The sequence below is a fragment of the Mchenga conophoros genome, linkage group LG23, assembly GCF_057382185.1.
Source record: "Mchenga conophoros isolate Kocher_MC1m ecotype Shallow Benthic linkage group LG23, M_conophoros_male_GT1.1, whole genome shotgun sequence".
Classification (NCBI taxonomy): domain Eukaryota; kingdom Metazoa; phylum Chordata; class Actinopteri; order Cichliformes; family Cichlidae; genus Mchenga; species Mchenga conophoros.
In genome coordinates, this window is record NC_140547.1 from 22,558,273 (window position 1) to 22,575,422 (window position 17,150).

Genomic DNA, 17,150 nt, shown 5'->3' on the forward strand with positions numbered 1-17,150 from the left:
ACTGTAGCTCCTGTGAAAACTAAGGTCTCTAATCAGAAGTACCTGACTCCGTTGGATAATTCTCAAACACGTACCCTAAAGCAGATGACTCGTAATCTGGAGAGGAAATGGCGTGTCACAAATCTAGAGGATCATCATTTAGCCTGGAGAAATAGTTTGCTGCTTTATAAGAAAGCTCTCCGCAAAGCCAGAACATCTTACTATTCATCACTGATTGAAGAAAATAAGAACAACCCCAGGTTTCTCTTCAGCACTGTAGCCAGGCTGACAAAAAGTCAGAGCTCTTTTGAGCCAACCATCCCTTTAACGTTAACTAGTAATGACTTCATGAACTTCTTCACAAATAAAATTTTTATCATTAGAGAAAAAATTACCAATAATCATCCCACAGATGTAATATTATCTACAGCTACTCTTAGTACCATTGATATTAAGTTAGACTCTTTTTCTCCAATTGATCTTTCTGAGTTAACTTCAATAATTACTTCCTCCAAACCATCAACCTGTCTTTTAGACCCCATTCCTACAAAACTGCTCAAAGAAGTCCTGCCATTAATTAATTCTTCGATCTTAAATATGATCAACCTATCTCTAATGATCGGCTATGTACCACAGGCCTTCAAGCTGGCTGTAGTTAAACCTTTACTCAAAAAGCATCTCTAGACCCAGCAGTCTTAGCTAATTATAGGCCAATCTCCAACCTTCCTTTCATATCAAAAATCCTTGAAAGAGTAGTTGTCAAACAGCTAACAGATCATCTGCAGAGGAATGGTTTATTTGAAGAGTTTCAGTCAGGTTTCAGAGCTCAGCACAGTACAGAAACAGCTTTAGTGAAGGTTACAAATGGTCTTCTTATGGCCTCTGACAGTGGACTTATCTCTGTGCTAGTCCTGCTAGACCTTAGCGCAGCGTTGGATACTGTTGACCATAATATCCTATTAGAGCGATTAGAACATGCTGTAGGTATTACAGGTACTGCACTGCAGTGGTTTGTATCATATCTATCTAATAGACTCCAATTTGTGCATGTAAATGGAGAGTCCTCTTCACACACTGAGGTTAATTATGGAGTTCCACAGGGTTCAGTGCTAGGACCAATTCTGTTTACATTATACATGCTTCCCTTAGGCAGTATCATTAGAAGACATAGCATACATTTACACTGCTATGCAGATGACACCCAGCTCTATCTGTCCATGAAGCCAGATGACACACACCAATTAGTTAAACTGCAGGAATGTCTTAAAGACATAAAGACCTGGATGGCCGCTAACTTTCTGCTTCTTAATTCAGATAAAACTGAGGTTATTGTACTCGGCCCTGAAAATCTTAGAAATATGGTATCTAACCAGATTCTTACTCTGGATGGCATTACCTTGGCCTCCAGTAACGCGGTGAGGAACCTTGGAGTCATTTTTGACCAGGACATGTCCTTCAACGCACATATTAAACAAATATGTAAGACTGCTTTCTTCCATTTGCGGAACATCTCTAAAATTAGAAATATCCTGTCTCAGAGTAACGCTGAAAAACTAGTTCATGCTTTTATTACTTCCAGGCTGGACTGCTGTAATTCATTATTATCAGGATGTCCAAAAAACTCACTGAAAAGCCTTCAACTAATCCAAAATGCTGCAGCAAGAGTCCTGACAGGGACTAGAAAGAGAGAGCAGATTTCTCCTGTTTTGGCTTCCCTTCACTGGCTTCCTGTTAAATCCAGAATTGAATTCAAAATCCTGCTCCTCACATACAAGGTCTTAAATAATCAGGCCCCATCTTATCTTAATGACCTTGTAGTACCATATCACCCTATTAGAGCGCTTTGCTCTCGCTCTGCAGGCCTACTTGTTGTTCCTAGAGTATTTAAAAGTAGAATGGGAGGCAGAGCCTTCAGTTTTCAGGCCCCTCTTCTGTGGAACCAGCTTCCAGTTTGGATTCGGGAGACAGACACTATCTCTACTTTCAAGATTAGGCTTAAAACTTTCCTTTTTGCTAAAGCATATAGTTAGGGCTGGACCAGGTGACCCTGAATCCTCCCTTAGTTATGCTGCAATAGATGTAGGCTGCCGGGGGATTCCCATGATGCATTGAGTTTTTCCTTTCCAGTCACCTTTCTCACTCACTATGTATTAATAGACCTCTCTGCATTGAATCATATCTGTTATTAACCTCTGTCTCTCTTCCACAGCATGTCTTTATCCTGTCTTCCTTCTCTCACCCCAACCGGTCGCAGCAGATGGCCGCCCCTCCCTGAGCCTGGTTCTGCCGGAAGTTTCTTCCTGTTAAAAGGGAGTTTTTCCTTCCCACTGTCGCCAAAGTGCTTGCTCATAGGGGGTCATATGATTGTTGGGTTTTTCTCTGTATCTATGAAGCGCCTTGAGGCGACTTTTGTTGTGATTTGGCGCTATATAAATAAAATTGAATTGAATTGAATTAAGTCATCTCCAACACCCTGGAAAACAACTGGGAGAGTTTAGAGGCTCTCCAAGATTACATTGATCGGTGCTTCCAGAATCTTGTGATGCAGCTTCCCCGGCCAAATCTGACACGCCGTCATCGAAAAGACTTCGCCCGGCAGATTCCCCCGGCACAACATCGCCAGCCGGCAAAGATATTGTTGACATACTGGAGTCAATCAACCAATGATTGTCCAGTTTTGATGCAAGGCTGTCCTTGGTGGAGATTCTTCACCGAGAATTTAAATCCTTGCGAGAATCCCTGGAGTTCAGCCAGCAGCAGGTGGAAACACTCGCTGCTGAAAATGCACGCTAAGGGAGTCTGTGAAATGTCTCACAGACAATGTTACCCAGCTAAATAGAGAAAATAAAAAAATAAAAGAAACAGTTATTTATCTACAAGCTCGTGGCATGCGTGATAATCTTGTATTTTCTGGTATTCCAGAAGATGCGGAGACTACAGTGAAAAGCTTCATCAAAACCCACCTGAAGCTGCCAGAGGACACGGTGAAGAACATCGCCTTTGATAGAGTGCATCGCATCGGCCACATGCGGGCTGCAACCGGGAGACCATGTCCTATTGTGGCCAGATTCGGTCACTTCAAACAAAAGGAACAGGTGAAAAGCCGCGAACGACCAGTTCCCCAAAGAGATCCTGGAACAACGCAGGGTCCTCTTCCCAATCCGATGCGGCTTCACCCAGAAGGGCTCCCGCGCTGTCATCGCTGTGGACCGGCTGTACGTGGATGGACAGCTCCACCGCGACCCCGACATCACTCCGTGGCTGTATTAACTTCACACCAGATAAGAATCCGCTACACCCTTTTCATATCTACTCACACTAACTTGCATTAACATCTGTTTAACTTACCGGTATCAAATCGCATCTTAAGTGTGACATCATAGCAGAATTAACACCGTCACTCTCCGTCAACGGTTTGATTGGAATGTTTCCGGTTTTTTTCCTTCTCATTTTTTTCCCCCTCTTGTTTTTATGCTGCTCACCCTTGTCCTTGGTTTCTTTCTTTTTTGTTTTATTTTCACTGCTTCGATCACCTGCTTCCACATTCATCCACAAACAACATCCTTTATTTCGACATACTGTGCACAATCATGCGCTCAATGGCACATTTACATCAGTCAGACAGCGCACACAGACGAATAGGATACACACACTTAAGCCAAGCGTACTCATATTAGTAAATATGCACACACATAGTCAAACTCAGGGAGCATCTCGCCACACATTTTTTTCTCTCTCTCCTTCTCTTTATTTACGAACAAGTGATGTATTCTCTCCACCTGTCTAAGCGACACACACAGCGCACACCCCTAGTTATACACAGACACTAAGGTTTGTTACATGGAATGTAAATGGAGCTGGCTCCAGAGAAAAGAGGTTAAAAATATGTAACCAACTCAAAAAACTACAGGCAGATGTTGTCCTTTTACAAGAGACCCACAGACCTCTTAGAGGTTTGAATGAACTTGAAACACCTGAGTTTCCTAATGTGTTCTCAGCTTGTTATAATTCTAGACAAAGGCGAGTAGCAATTTTAATACATAAAAATATTAATTTCACAGTACTCCATACAGTTATAGATCCAGAGGGCAGATTCTTAATCATTAAACTATCTATACTTGATAAAAAGCTATGTATTGCAAGTGTATATGGTCCAAATGTTGATGATCCCTCATTCTTTCACGCTTGTTTCAGTGCACTCTCTGAGCACTTAGATGGCACACTTATTCTTGGAGGCGACCTCAACCTTGGACTAAATGAAGAAATGGATAGGCTCAATACAGCAGGAACTCAGCGTAATTGGCAATCCACAAATATAATCAAACAGTATATGAGCGACTTTGGTCTTTGCGATGCATGGCGCTCCCTACACCCCAACAGTAAGTCTTGTCTAGATTATTTTTTGGTCAGCAGCTCACTGCTGAGCGACATTTCAGACACTAAGATTCACCCTATAGCTGTCAGCAATCATGCTCCTGTACCTTTAACACTAATGCACAAGAATAAGACTACGCCAAGTAAAAACTGGAGATTTAATACATCACTTCTTAAAGATGAGGACTTTACCTCGCGACTTTACTTATTAAATATTTTAAAAAAGAGTAGACTTCATATTTAGACTTCAATGACACTGCCGGAACATCAGCTTCTGTTCTATGGGAAGCAGGGAAAGCTGTGATGAGAGGTAAAATCATTTCTTTCTCATCACATAAAAAGAAAGAAGAAAACAAAAATATTCAGGAATTAGAAAAAATCATCAAATCCCTAGAAGAAGCCTATGCATCCCACCAAGATCAGGAAACATTGAACAAAATACGCAAAACAAAACTAGAATTAAATGAGATAATTGATATTTTTTAAAAAAAGAAAGAAAGAAATTCTTAGTACAAAGACTACGCTTACAAAATTATGAACATGGTAATAAATCCGCTCAATTTCTAACAAACCAGCTAAAAATAAATAAAGAAAAAACAACTATATGTGCTGTTCAAGATTCATCTAGGACCACAGTATATGACCCAAAACAAATAAACAACATTTTCAGGGATTTCTATAAAAGGTTGTATTCACCACAAATAAACCCGTCTAAAAAGGAAATTGATCAGTTTTTAGACAACATAACTCTTCCAAAATTATTAGACACTCAAGTAATGGCACTGGATTCGCCACTGACATCAGGTGAACTCCAGGAAGCCCTGATAAGTATGCCCAATAATAAGTCTCCAGGTCCAGATGGCTTTCCTGCAGAAAGAATTCTGGTCGATTCTAGCACCAGTTTTCTACAGAACGTTGTTGGAAATCAAAGAAAAGGGCAGACTTCCATCAAATATGAATTCTGCAAACATTAATCTCCTGCTAAAACCAGGCAAAGACCCTGTATATCCCTCAAGCTATCGTCCAATATCCCTTATAAATGTAGACCTTAAAATAATCTGCAAAGCTCTCTCAAAGAGACTGGAGAAAATAACCCCCCTCTTAATTCATCCTGACCAAACTGGTTTCATAAAAGGTAGGCACTCATCAACAAATACACGTAGATTACTTAATTTGATAGACTACTCATACAGTAAAAACCTAGAAACTACAATATTTTCTTTAGATGCAGAAAAAGCATTTGACAGAGTTAACTGGAAATTTCTATTTGCAACTTTACACAAATTTGGTTTTGGATCCTCTTTCATAAACTGGTTAAAAATATTATATAATTCCCCAACAGCTTGTGTCAGAACAAATTACCAAACATCTTCCAGCTTCTGTCTCCTGAGGGGCACCAGACAGGGATGCCCACTTTCCCCTTCACTGTTTGCAATTTTTATTGAACCACTAGCAGCAGCAATTAGACAGAATTCAGTAATTAAGGGCATAAAATGCAAGAACGTGGAACATAAAATCAGCCTTTATGCCATAGGTGTCAAACTCTGGCCCGCAGGCCAAATTTGGCCCGCAGCCTAATTACATTTGGCCCGCGAAGCCATACCAAATTACTATTAGAGCTGGCCTACTGGTATTATACAGCTAATATATATATTGTTTAGTATTAAGCTTTGCTTGTTCCATATTCAGTTTTTCAGCTAAACTTGTTTGAGTCCATAAGAAAAGATTCATATATCTGGAGGAAGATTTTTTTTTTCAATAAATATTAATGTTAGGATAAGAAGAGATGCACAAGAAAACAGCCAGATTGCACCTTCTGCGTTTCCCCACGGAAATTATTCATTTTTTAAAATATTATAATTATTATAATGCACCAGGGTGCAGGGTGTTCCATTTTGAATTTTGGCCCACTGTGTATTTGAGTTTGACACCCCTGCTTTATGCGGATGATGTGTTACTTTTTCTCCAAAACTCACAAACTAATATCTCTGGAGTGATTGAATTGATAAACTCTTTTGCAAGAATATCAGATTACTCAGTTAACTGGCCAAAATCTACAGTCCTTCCAATTAATTGCTCCTTCTATAATTCTACTTCTACACCACTGCAATCAGGAAATATAAAATATTTAGGTATTAATTTTTCTCCCAAGCTTGCAGCTCTTACTAAATTAAACCATATCCCACTTTTAAAGAAAGTAGAAGGTGATCTGGCTAGGTGGAAATGTTTACCCATATCACTCATGGGAAGGGTTGCCGCTATAAAAATGATGGTCTTACCAAAAATAAATTATTTATTCTCAATGATCCCAACTAAACCGCCACAAGATTGGTTCAGATCTCTAGATTCATATATGTCCAAATTCCTTTTGGAAAAATAACCCCCCACGAATCAGCTTAAAAACACTACAAAAGACCAAGGATAAAGGAGGACTAGAACTGCCTAACTTTCAGCACTACTTCTTAGCCAACAGGCTTCAATTTATCTCAGGATGGCTAAAACATACCCTCTTAAACGAACCTTGGCTAGCTGTAGAACAAGCACTTTGCAATAATCTAGAGATTTCAGACCTACCATTTATCAGCTCAAATATCCAATGACATGAATGCTTTAAAAGCGTGAACATCAGCTCTTCTCTGACAGCATGGTGGGAGTTTCTAAAATTGACGGAGTCTTCATTAATCCCATGCAAACGTACACCTATCTGGAACAACCCTGACATATTACAAAACAATAATATGATAAACTTTTCAGATTGGAGTGGTAAAGGAATCAAATACACTGAACAAAAATATAAACGCAACACTTTTGTTTTTGCTCCCATTCCCCATGGGATGGACGTAGAGACCTAAAATTCATTCCAGATACACAATATAACCATCCCTCCCAAACAGTGGTCACAAATCAGTCCAAATGTGTGGTAGTGGGCACATCTGCTATATTGAGATAATCCATCCCACCTCACAGGTGTGCCACATCAGGATGCTGATCTGACATCATGAGTAGTGCACAGGTGTACCTCAGACTGCCCACAACAAAAGGCCACCCTGGAATGTGCAGTTTTTTGCACTATTGGGGGTCTGGGGACCCAGAACCGGTCAGTATCTGGTGTGACCACCATTTGCCTCATGCAGTGCAACACATCGTCGCATGGAGTCTATCAGATTGTCAATTGTGGCCTGTGGAATGTTGATCCACTCCACTTCAATGGCTGTGCGAGGTTGTTGGATTTTCGTGGGAACTGGTACACGCTGTCGTATACGCTGGTCAAGCACATCCCGAACATGCTCAATGGGTGACATGTCCGGTGAGTATGCTGGCCATGCAAGAACTGGGACATTCTCAGCTGCCATCTGCCCTGAACAATGTGAACCACGATTCATCCGTGAAGCGCACACCTCTCCAACGTGCCAGACGCCATCGAATGTGAGCATTTGCCCACACAAGTCTGTTACGGCGACGAGCTGGAGTCAGGTCAAGACCCCGATGAGGACGACGGGCATGCAGTTGAGTGTCCCTGAGACGGTTTCTGACAGTTTGTGCAGAAATTGTTTGGTTGTGCAAACCAATCGTTCCAGCAGCTGTCTGGGTGGCTGGTCTCAGACAATCTTGGAGGTGAACCTGCTGGATGTGGAGGTCCTGGGCTGGTGTGGTTACACGAGGTCTGCGGTTGTGAGGCCGGTTGGATGTGCTGCCATATTCTCTGAAGCGCCTGTGGAGACGGCTTATGGTTGAGAAATGAACATTCAATGCACGGGCGACAGATCTGGTTGACATTCCTGCTGTCAGCATGCCAGTTGCACGCTCCCTCATTGCTTGTGGCATCTGTGGCATTTTGCTGTGAGACAAAACTGCACATTCCAGGGTGGCCTTTTGTTGTGGGCAGTCTGAGGTACACCTGTGCACTACTCATGATGTCAGATCAGCATCCTGATGTGGCACACCTGTGAGGTGGGATGGATTATCTCAATATAGCAGATGTGCCCACTACCACACATTTGGACTGATTTGTGACCACTGTTTGGGAGGGATGGTTATATTGTGTATCTGGAATGAATTTTAGGTCTCTACGTCCATCCCATGGGGAATGGGAGCAAAAACAAAAGTGTTGCGTTTATATTTTTGTTCAGTGTATTTAGAACATATACTAGAAGGAACAGAATTTATCTCATTTGACAGCCTAGTTACACAATATGGGATGAACATGAAAAGATTTTTAGAATATCAACAAATTAAATCCATAGTAAAAAAGAAAATTAAACCGGGTCAAGTTGAACTACAAACACCACCAAGTGTGGTTCAATTTCTTACTCTTAAACCCCCCAAATTACTTTCCAAAAAATACAGAATGCTTTCTAAAACAGATGAATCAATATCACTTCCTATTGCAAAATGGGAAGCGGATTTATCAGTTAACTTAGACCAAAACTTCTGGTCTCAGATTTGCTTAAAAACCTTTCATCTAATTAGAAATCCCAGTCTTCAATTAATTCAATACAAAATACTACATAGAGTGCACTATACAGGTCATCGGATGTTCAAGATGGGCTTTACGTCTACCAACAACTGCTCACACTGCCAAACCAATTCACCGGACAATTATATCCACGCTCTTTGGTTCTGTCCACCAGTTCAGAAGTTTGGGCGCGAGATATGTGAAGACTTATCGAAGTGTCTGAAATGTAACATTCCAACTTCCCCTTTAGTGTGTTTGTTGGCAGCTTAGATAATGTCACTTCAGAAAAGAATATCGCCCATATGGTTTTCACTGCCCTATGCATAGCATAAGGAAAAATAAAGATAATCTTAATTCTAACCAATATAAACTATCTATTAGATTACATTAGTCTTGATACAGCCTCTGCCACCACATCAGATCAATTGCTCTGGGCTCCTTTGATCAGCTCCATCACCTAATGGGGGTGGGAGGTCATAATTTGGTCCTGCCTTCGCTGTTGTGATTGGTGTGGGGGTAGGGACAGGCTTGGGGCGTCGGGGGGTTCCCAAGGAGCATCTTCCTTGGAGGGCTGAACCTGGGGTAGCGGTCACGGCCTATTAAGGGTTCTGTTGGCTCTTAAGTGACGGTTTCCTCATGGCTGCGTGCAGCGGGGCTAAGGGAGGGTCTGTGCTGACGGACGTGGGTTACTGACCTGGTAGCCTGGCTGCCCCTGGGTGGGTCCGGGACGGGCGTGAAGTTCTGGGGGCGCTCTGTCTCTGGGCTGGGGCCCTGGCTGGGCCTCGGGGGGGTTGTGGGCGGGTGGGTGTTTGGGGGCCCAGCCCTGGCGCAGGGTGCCGCCAGTGCATCAAGCCACCTGGGGGGCTCTTCAACTGGTGGGGAAGGTTGTTACATCTTGCAGGAGGTCTCCTCTCTTCAGGAACTCTCTGCAGGAGGGGGAGATACAGGAGAGGTGGAGGAAGATCTCAGCCTGGGCGTCTATTGTCTTGTGTACTCTGGAAGATGAGTGGATGACGGGGTGGGTGGTTGGGTCGGGTGGGCTGTCCCGGGCTCTGCGGGGTCAGGCGGCGCTGCTGTACTGGCCCCCGGTCCGGATGGGCCAGAACCCCCTTTCCCTGGCGGGTTGCGGAGTATGGGGGTGCCTACTGGGGTCAGCGGGGGAACTGGATCCAGGGAGGGGTCACTTGCCCCTCCCTTCCTTCCCTCCCCATCTTCAGCTGCCTCCCTCTTCCCGCTCCACCACAATCACCCACACATGTAGGGCCTTGGGGTAAGGGTGTGTCACCAGGGTGCAGGGGAGGCATCTCCCCCCCCCCCCTCTGTCCCCTTCTGGCTGCCTCTGCCTCAATTTTATCCCACAACTTAGACATTCACATTACTCACACTCTCATTACACATACATATAGGATCTTGGGGGTGAGCACACTACACGGAATCCAAAAGACCATGAGGGTGTACAACCTCACCCCTGGCGTCGTTGCCCACCTCTCAATTTTAAATACATGTAGACATTGAGGGCTATCAGGAGGGGCTATGCGCTTACCTGCTGCTCTCTGGCAGGTAGCTCCATGCCCTCCTGGGTTTTAAATGCACCTTAGAACACACATGCATCAACACTACAAATGAGCGGGCGGAGGGAGGTTTGGAGTCTTCACACACCCCCGTTCTCTGCGGCCTGCTGGAGCAGGAGGGCTAGGAGGAGCAGTTGGCCATCCGACTGGGGTCTGGAATGTGGGGCCTCCCTGCTGCTGCGGAGTCAGGGCGGTCTGCTTCTCCCCACCCCAGGGAAAAGGGTAACACCACCCGGGTCTGGGTGCAGTTTCCCCCTCCAGGGGCAAGGGTACCTAGGCGCTTAGAATACGCTTGGGGAGTGTGATTGTGTGTACAGTGTCTCTCTATGTCTGTCTCCACGTTGGGTGAGTGTGGAGTAAGTGCATATGAGAGCATGAGGGTGGGAATGGATGTTTGTATCTGTGTGTGCCTGCTTGTTTGTGTCCATATGTCAGGTCGGGTATCAGATGTCACCTCTCTAGGGACATCTCAGGCCCTCCAAGGTATGGAGGCCTATCTCCCCCCACCACTTCCCCTTCCAGTGGCAGACGCCCTCAGACATCGGTGCATTGGTGGTTCTTTGTGTCCGGGGATGGGACAGGCACACACCAGCTCACTCCTTGGTGGCTGCTTATTCGGGCCTGGGGCTCGCTCGGGCCACTTCGGGGGTGGGGTGCCCCCGGCCTCAGTCACTCTGGCACAGCTGGCTGCCGGCAGAGCTCACGGGCACGTCACCGCAACCCCCCCCCCGGCTTCTGCTCCACGGCTGCTGAGTGACGCCTCATCTGGGACTCTCCTCGGCTCTTTCTGGGATAGTGGCGCGGCTGCCCCTCTGTTGGTCTTCCTTGGTCTCTTGTGCTCTGAGGGCCTCTGGATGTCTGGAGTTTTGATCGCTTCCATACCTGCTTCATGCCCTGGAGGACAGGGCTGTGGCTGTGGCTTACGTGCTGCACAATAATGTTTAATATTTAGTATTTACTGTTATATTCCAATATATCATCATGATGTTGTTTATTCTATTGCTCTCTTTTTCTTCTGCTTGTTTTCTTTTTTCTTTCTCAACAGGTGATCCAGGTGATTGATATATGTATTTTTTGTCTGCTTATTTTGTTGGTTTTTGTTTTTTGCCCTTTATCCCCGTCCCTCTTCTCCGCTGTTTTTCCTTTCCCTCTTTCTTTCTCCCCTGTCTTTTCCTCAGTCTGTCCCGTATCTAGCAAGTGAAAATAAAAAATAAAATAAACAATAAAAGGTGAATCAAATAGACCATTACGGCAAGGCTGGGATGGTCCATTTAGTAAAGTAAATCCGTTGTGCATCTTTCTTCGCCTTTAGACAATAATTCTGATGGCAAAAGAACCGAACGGCACAGGCAAGAAAAAAAAAAAGAAAAAGAGGGGGACAGACTGACTACTGATGCCTTAAAGCTCTATAGCTCTATAAGTCTGCCTATAGCCAGTTGTTTCGATTATTTGTTGGCTGTGTCAACAACATTATTTGTTTCCTTTTTAATGTCTGCTCCTGATGAAACGACTACTGACTTGTTGAACTGAGGCAACAAACACTTTGGCTGTTTGCAGTGTTCCTGTATAATACCCTTTTGTATAATCTTTACTTCCTGTACTTTTGTATAATCTTTAGTTCTTGGTAAAGCCACAAAAGCTATCCCCACATAATTGTGTGAAGGTTCCAGTACACATATGATGTCTTACAAAGATATGTCTTGGCTCCTACCTCAAAGCACACTGTGCGCTGTCGATCTTACGTGCTTCACAATAATGTTTAATATTTAGTATTTACTGTCATATTCCCATATATCATCATGATGTTGTTTATTCTATTGCTCTCTTTTTCTTCCGCTTGTTTTCTTTTTTCTTTCTCAACAGGTGATCCAGGTGATTGATATATGTATTTTTTGTCTGCTTATTTTGTTGGTTTTTGTTTTTTGCCCTTTATCCCCGTCCCTCTTCTCCGCTGTTTTTCTTTCCCTCTTTCTTTCTCCCCTGTCTTTTCCTCAGTCTGTCCCGTATCTAGCAAGTGAAAATAAAAAATAAAATAAACAATAAAAGGTGAATCAAATAGACCATTACGGCAAGGCTGGGATGGTCTATTTGGTAAAGTAAATCCGTTGTGCATCTTTCTTCGCCTTTAGACAATAATTCTGATGGCAAAAGAACCGAACGGCACAGGCAAGAAAAAAAAAAGAAAAAGAGGGGGACAGACTGACTACTGATGCCTTAAAGCTCTATAGCTCTATAAGTCTGCCTATAGCCAGTTGTTTCGATTATTTGTTGGCTGTGTCAACAACATTATTTGTTTCCTTTTTAATGTCTGCTCCTGATGAAACAACTACTGACTTGTTGAACTGAGGCAACAAACACTTTGGCTGTTTGCAGTGCCCCTGTATAATACCCTTTTGTATAATCTTTACTTCCTGTACTTTTGTATAATCTTTAGTTCTTGGTAAAGCCACAAAAGCTATCCCCACATAATTGTGTGAAGGTTCCAGTACACATATGATGCCTTACAAAGATATGTCTCAAATGAAAGCAGCCGGAGGCATTTTGTAAAAAAAAAAAACAAAACTCTGATCTGACTTTGTCGTCCTGGCAGAGTTCACCCGATGACTTGTTATTTAAAGACTGCACTCCCTTTCACCAGAACATGAGATGACACTTCTGGTAAGAGTTAATCTTTATTTTGTGGCCTTTTTTAATGTTTCAAGAAGAAACGTTTTCTCTATTAGAAGAAAAGATTTCGTCTATTTTCACTTGTTTTGAATCTTGTTTCTGTTTTCTTTCTTTCTGGTGAAGCTATTTATATATTCTACACATGCCAAGGAAGGTGGCCAGTCTATCCTCTGAACCTCATCAACCGTGCATCTATACAGATAATCATCTAGCACAGTAATTCATTGAAACTTCAGCAGCATGATCACCATTTTCTTCCTCATCGAAATGGTCAGCATCATCCCCATCACTGCCATCCTCCTCTTCATCTATTCCAAGCTTATTTCCATCTACCGCTCCAACCATGTGTTGGACAGCTGTGGCCATGCTGTGCTGATAACAGGCTGTGACAGTGGCTTCGGGCACCACCTGGCTCGCTGTTTGGACCAAAAGGGGTTTGTGGTCTTTGCTGGGTGTTTGTCTCCAGGAGGAGCTGGAGCCCAGAGCCTGGTCAGACAGAGTTCCAGTAATCTAAAAATCCTCAAGTTGGATGTCACAAGGGATGAAGACTTGCAGCAGGCAAAGAAAATGGTGCAGGAGAACCTGCCAGAGAAAGGTAGGAGTTTAGCTCAATGGAAAAAATGTATCAAAGATTAGCCATGGCAAAAAGGAGAAAATTGTATTTTATTGTTTGCTTATTTCCATAGATAAAGAAAAGACAAACTTCTGACTTTTCTTTATCTCTTTATCTTTATCTCTTGACTTGTTTGTATTTAAATATGTAAGGATAAAATCTCAATGATAGTTACAGATTAAAAGGCAAAGGTGAATAATGAAAAGTCTTGAATCCACAGTAAATCCAGTCTTTTAATTTTTTTAGCTTGTGAGGTCAACTTTCCAAAGGCCAGTTCAGTTTCTGTTTTTGCAAGAAATAAAACTTTTACAAATTTGACAAATAGTGTGGGAAAAAAATAACTTTCTAGTCTATTTGGTCTATCCATGACATGTTGCATGTTTTTTATTTCACATTTAAAACTACATTTCTCTAAAGAAAAAAGTAGGGTCAGTGGGATTTTATTGTTTGTCAGGTCTGTGGGCAGTTGTGAACAATGCTGGGATCTCAGACTGGGCCGAGATCGAATGGAACACTATTGAAGATTTCCAAAACATGGTGGATGTTAACCTGTTTGGATCCATTAGGACATCTATCGCTTTCCTACCGCTGGTTCGTGCCAGCAAAGGTGAGTTCCATGTGTAGCTACATTACTGTCCTCACATTTATACTGTAGTGGCGTTATGGATAATAAAGGCTTGTGTAATGTTTTCAGGTCGGATGGTTTTTGTGTCAAGTATCTTTTCCTTCTTCTACTGCTTGAACATGGGAGCATACAGTGTGTCAAAGAGAGGACTGGAGGCATTTGCTGACTGCTTAAGAGTGGAAATGGCTAGTTTTGGCGTGAAGGTACCGAATGGGTGAAAAGATACACAAAAACATCCCATGACACTGTAAAGAATGAAGTAGAAAATTTAGTAATTCTGTGGTACATAAAATGTTATGCCTGTGAGGGGAATGGGAACGAAGTCTTTCTATGAATACGGTTCATTGAGTAAGTAAAGTTGAATTTTTTTTTATTTTAATTACACTGTACAGAGTTGTTTTTGCCAGTGCTGTGGGACACCACATTCTAATGAAAAACCATGGTATGTTTTCATTGGATTTTCCAAGACATTCCAATGCTTATTTATTTTGCTTTTAGGAACAGGATTCAGAGAAACATCTGGTTCTCACACTTGTATAACACACAGAACAATTTGGCTGCTTTGATTCTGTTCATAATTCTATTAATTTACACCAGTGGTTCAAATGCAGCCCCAAACCATGACAGAGCCCCCACCGTGTTTTACAGATGGCTGTAGACACTCACTGTTGTATCCAAAAAAAATGATTCTGTTCATCTAGACGTAACATTTTCAGTGTGAGAAACATTTTTTCACTTATCCAAGTGACTTCTTCAGTCCCAGCTGACTGCAGGTTTCAGAATCAATTATTTGGGATTTGCTTACCTGGATGATTGAGCATGCATCAAGAAAGTCACTGTTGTACCACTCTCCTGACCTTTTGTAAAAATGATGGCCATTTGAACCAAAAATGTCAAATATGGATTCATCACTCCATCAGAACAGTTGTCAAAGCTTTTTAGTCCAGTTCTTGTGTAATTTTCACACCTCAGCCTTTCAGCCTTTTCTCCCTCTTTCCATTCAATAAGAATGGCTTCTTGACAGCCAGCCTTCCACTGAGAACGTTTCTGATTAGGTGGGGTTTTTTGTTTTTGTTTTTTCCCTATTTCTTAAGATGCTTTTCATCTGCTGTAGGATTTTTAAAGGCCTCCCACTTCTCCTTTTGTCCTTAAATGTGTTTTTGCAATGGGCAGCTATTAACATAGTGCCTCTAAATGCAATTTAAACCTGGTTCTTTACTAAGTTACCTGTTACGTATAGACCACAGATGACTAAAATAGCAACCAATGCCCCCCCCCAAAAAACTTTGAAAGACCTTTAGAAAGTCCAGCAAGCTATTGATCAAGACCACTTTGAAAAAAATACAGAAAATTTTGGCTTCTTGGAAACAAAATATAAACAAATGAGGGGTGGCTCAAGACTGTTTGTCTGTTAATGTGTATTTCATTAACAGACATGAAGCTCTAAGTGACCATGTGTTTACCAGTTACGTTGTGACCATTTGAAGGAGTCCAGGGCAGAAACCTTGAACATTGTGCAAGCTTTGCCATTTTTCAAAACCACATTGTTTCTCTTGAAACCTAAATCTTTACTTAAAAATGTAAAAATATTAGCTCTGTGTCCTTAATTTTGAGATTATTGTGATCAAACATGACATCATAGTATATATCATAGAAAATTAATTAGAGTATATCTAAAGTTTGCCTAATCCATTTCTTCTTTTTGGTCTAACCCAACAAAAATAGAAGTGAGAAAACAAGTTATGGGTTTACAGGAATCCATGAGTTGGAGTAATTGATACTGATGTGAACACCCATCAAGATTTAATAATACCTGATAGAAGACTCTTTCCTCCTAGTTGAGTCTTTATGCTAAGCTAGCTCAAGTTTCATCAGGAACACAAATAACCTTTCATAAATGTCATGGATTTGTTGTTTAAGTTAAAACACACACAGAAACACAGATACACACAAAAACGCTGTAAATGGACTAACTGAACATAAACTCCCTTTCAGGTCAGCATCATTCAGCCAGGTAATTTTGGCCAAGCCACTAACATCCTGAAGAGGAAAACTGCTTTGGACATCTGGAACAAACTGGATGATGAGAAAAAACGAATCTTTGGCAGAGAGTACATTGATCTGGCCAATGACTACTTCACGTCAACATGTAGGGTGGGATTCAAGGACGCCGATCCGGTCATCGCAGCAATGCTGCACGCGGTCACATCTGCTCGGCCGAAACACAGATACCTGCTGGTCTCCACCATGGAGATGTTTTTCTTCAGCATCTTCCCATTTCTGCCAACCCTCCTGGCTGATGCTGTGTTTTCTCTCAGCTCAATGTACACATGCAGAAAAGAAATGCTTTATGCTAAGCGAGACCCACAAAATAGCTATCTGTAATACTAAGCTCTTCCTATTGTCTTTAAAAATGTTAAGGACTTAATACACAACATTTATGGCTTTATAATTAATAATACTACTAATAACAATAATAAAAGGTATGAAACAAATATAGCCTCATGAAACAGACTGATCTTGAGACATTTGAAACCCAGTATTCAGCTTAATGCCAGACTACAGATTTAGTGATCACAGGTAGATTTATTCCTAACTTTGAAAGTATTTCCAATTTACTTCCTGTCATTTCAAAATGTATTACTGCTTTTGTGTGTGTGTGTGTGTGTGGGGGGGGGGGCGTAAATGTTAATTAGCAGGATTATGAGTACGAGTTGTAGCTTGATTTCTGGAGTCTTGCCTGGCTGTTTACCTTCAGGATTTTCTTTTTTTACTTTTTTGGACAATAATTTTAGTATATTAAAGTAAACCATGCAAAACATAACCGTCATAATATGAATATTTTCCTAGTCCACTTATTTACAC

The 17,150-nt window shown here is 42.1% G+C and overlaps 1 protein-coding gene across 1 annotated transcript; it reads left to right on the plus strand.

The window, feature by feature from the left end:
• The first annotated feature begins 2,951 nt into the window (after window positions 1–2,951).
• LOC146547223 (D-beta-hydroxybutyrate dehydrogenase, mitochondrial-like) lies at window positions 2,952–16,943 on the plus strand. Its single transcript, XM_085265275.1, has 6 exons — window positions 2,952–4,358; window positions 12,971–13,038; window positions 13,171–13,642; window positions 14,115–14,267; window positions 14,355–14,488; window positions 16,281–16,943. The coding sequence occupies exons 3-6, from the start codon at window positions 13,288–13,290 to the stop codon at window positions 16,668–16,670; spliced, it is 1,032 nt and encodes a 343-aa protein (XP_085121401.1). The 5' UTR covers window positions 2,952–4,358; window positions 12,971–13,038; window positions 13,171–13,287; the 3' UTR covers window positions 16,671–16,943.
• Window positions 16,944–17,150: the final 207 nt, after the last annotated feature.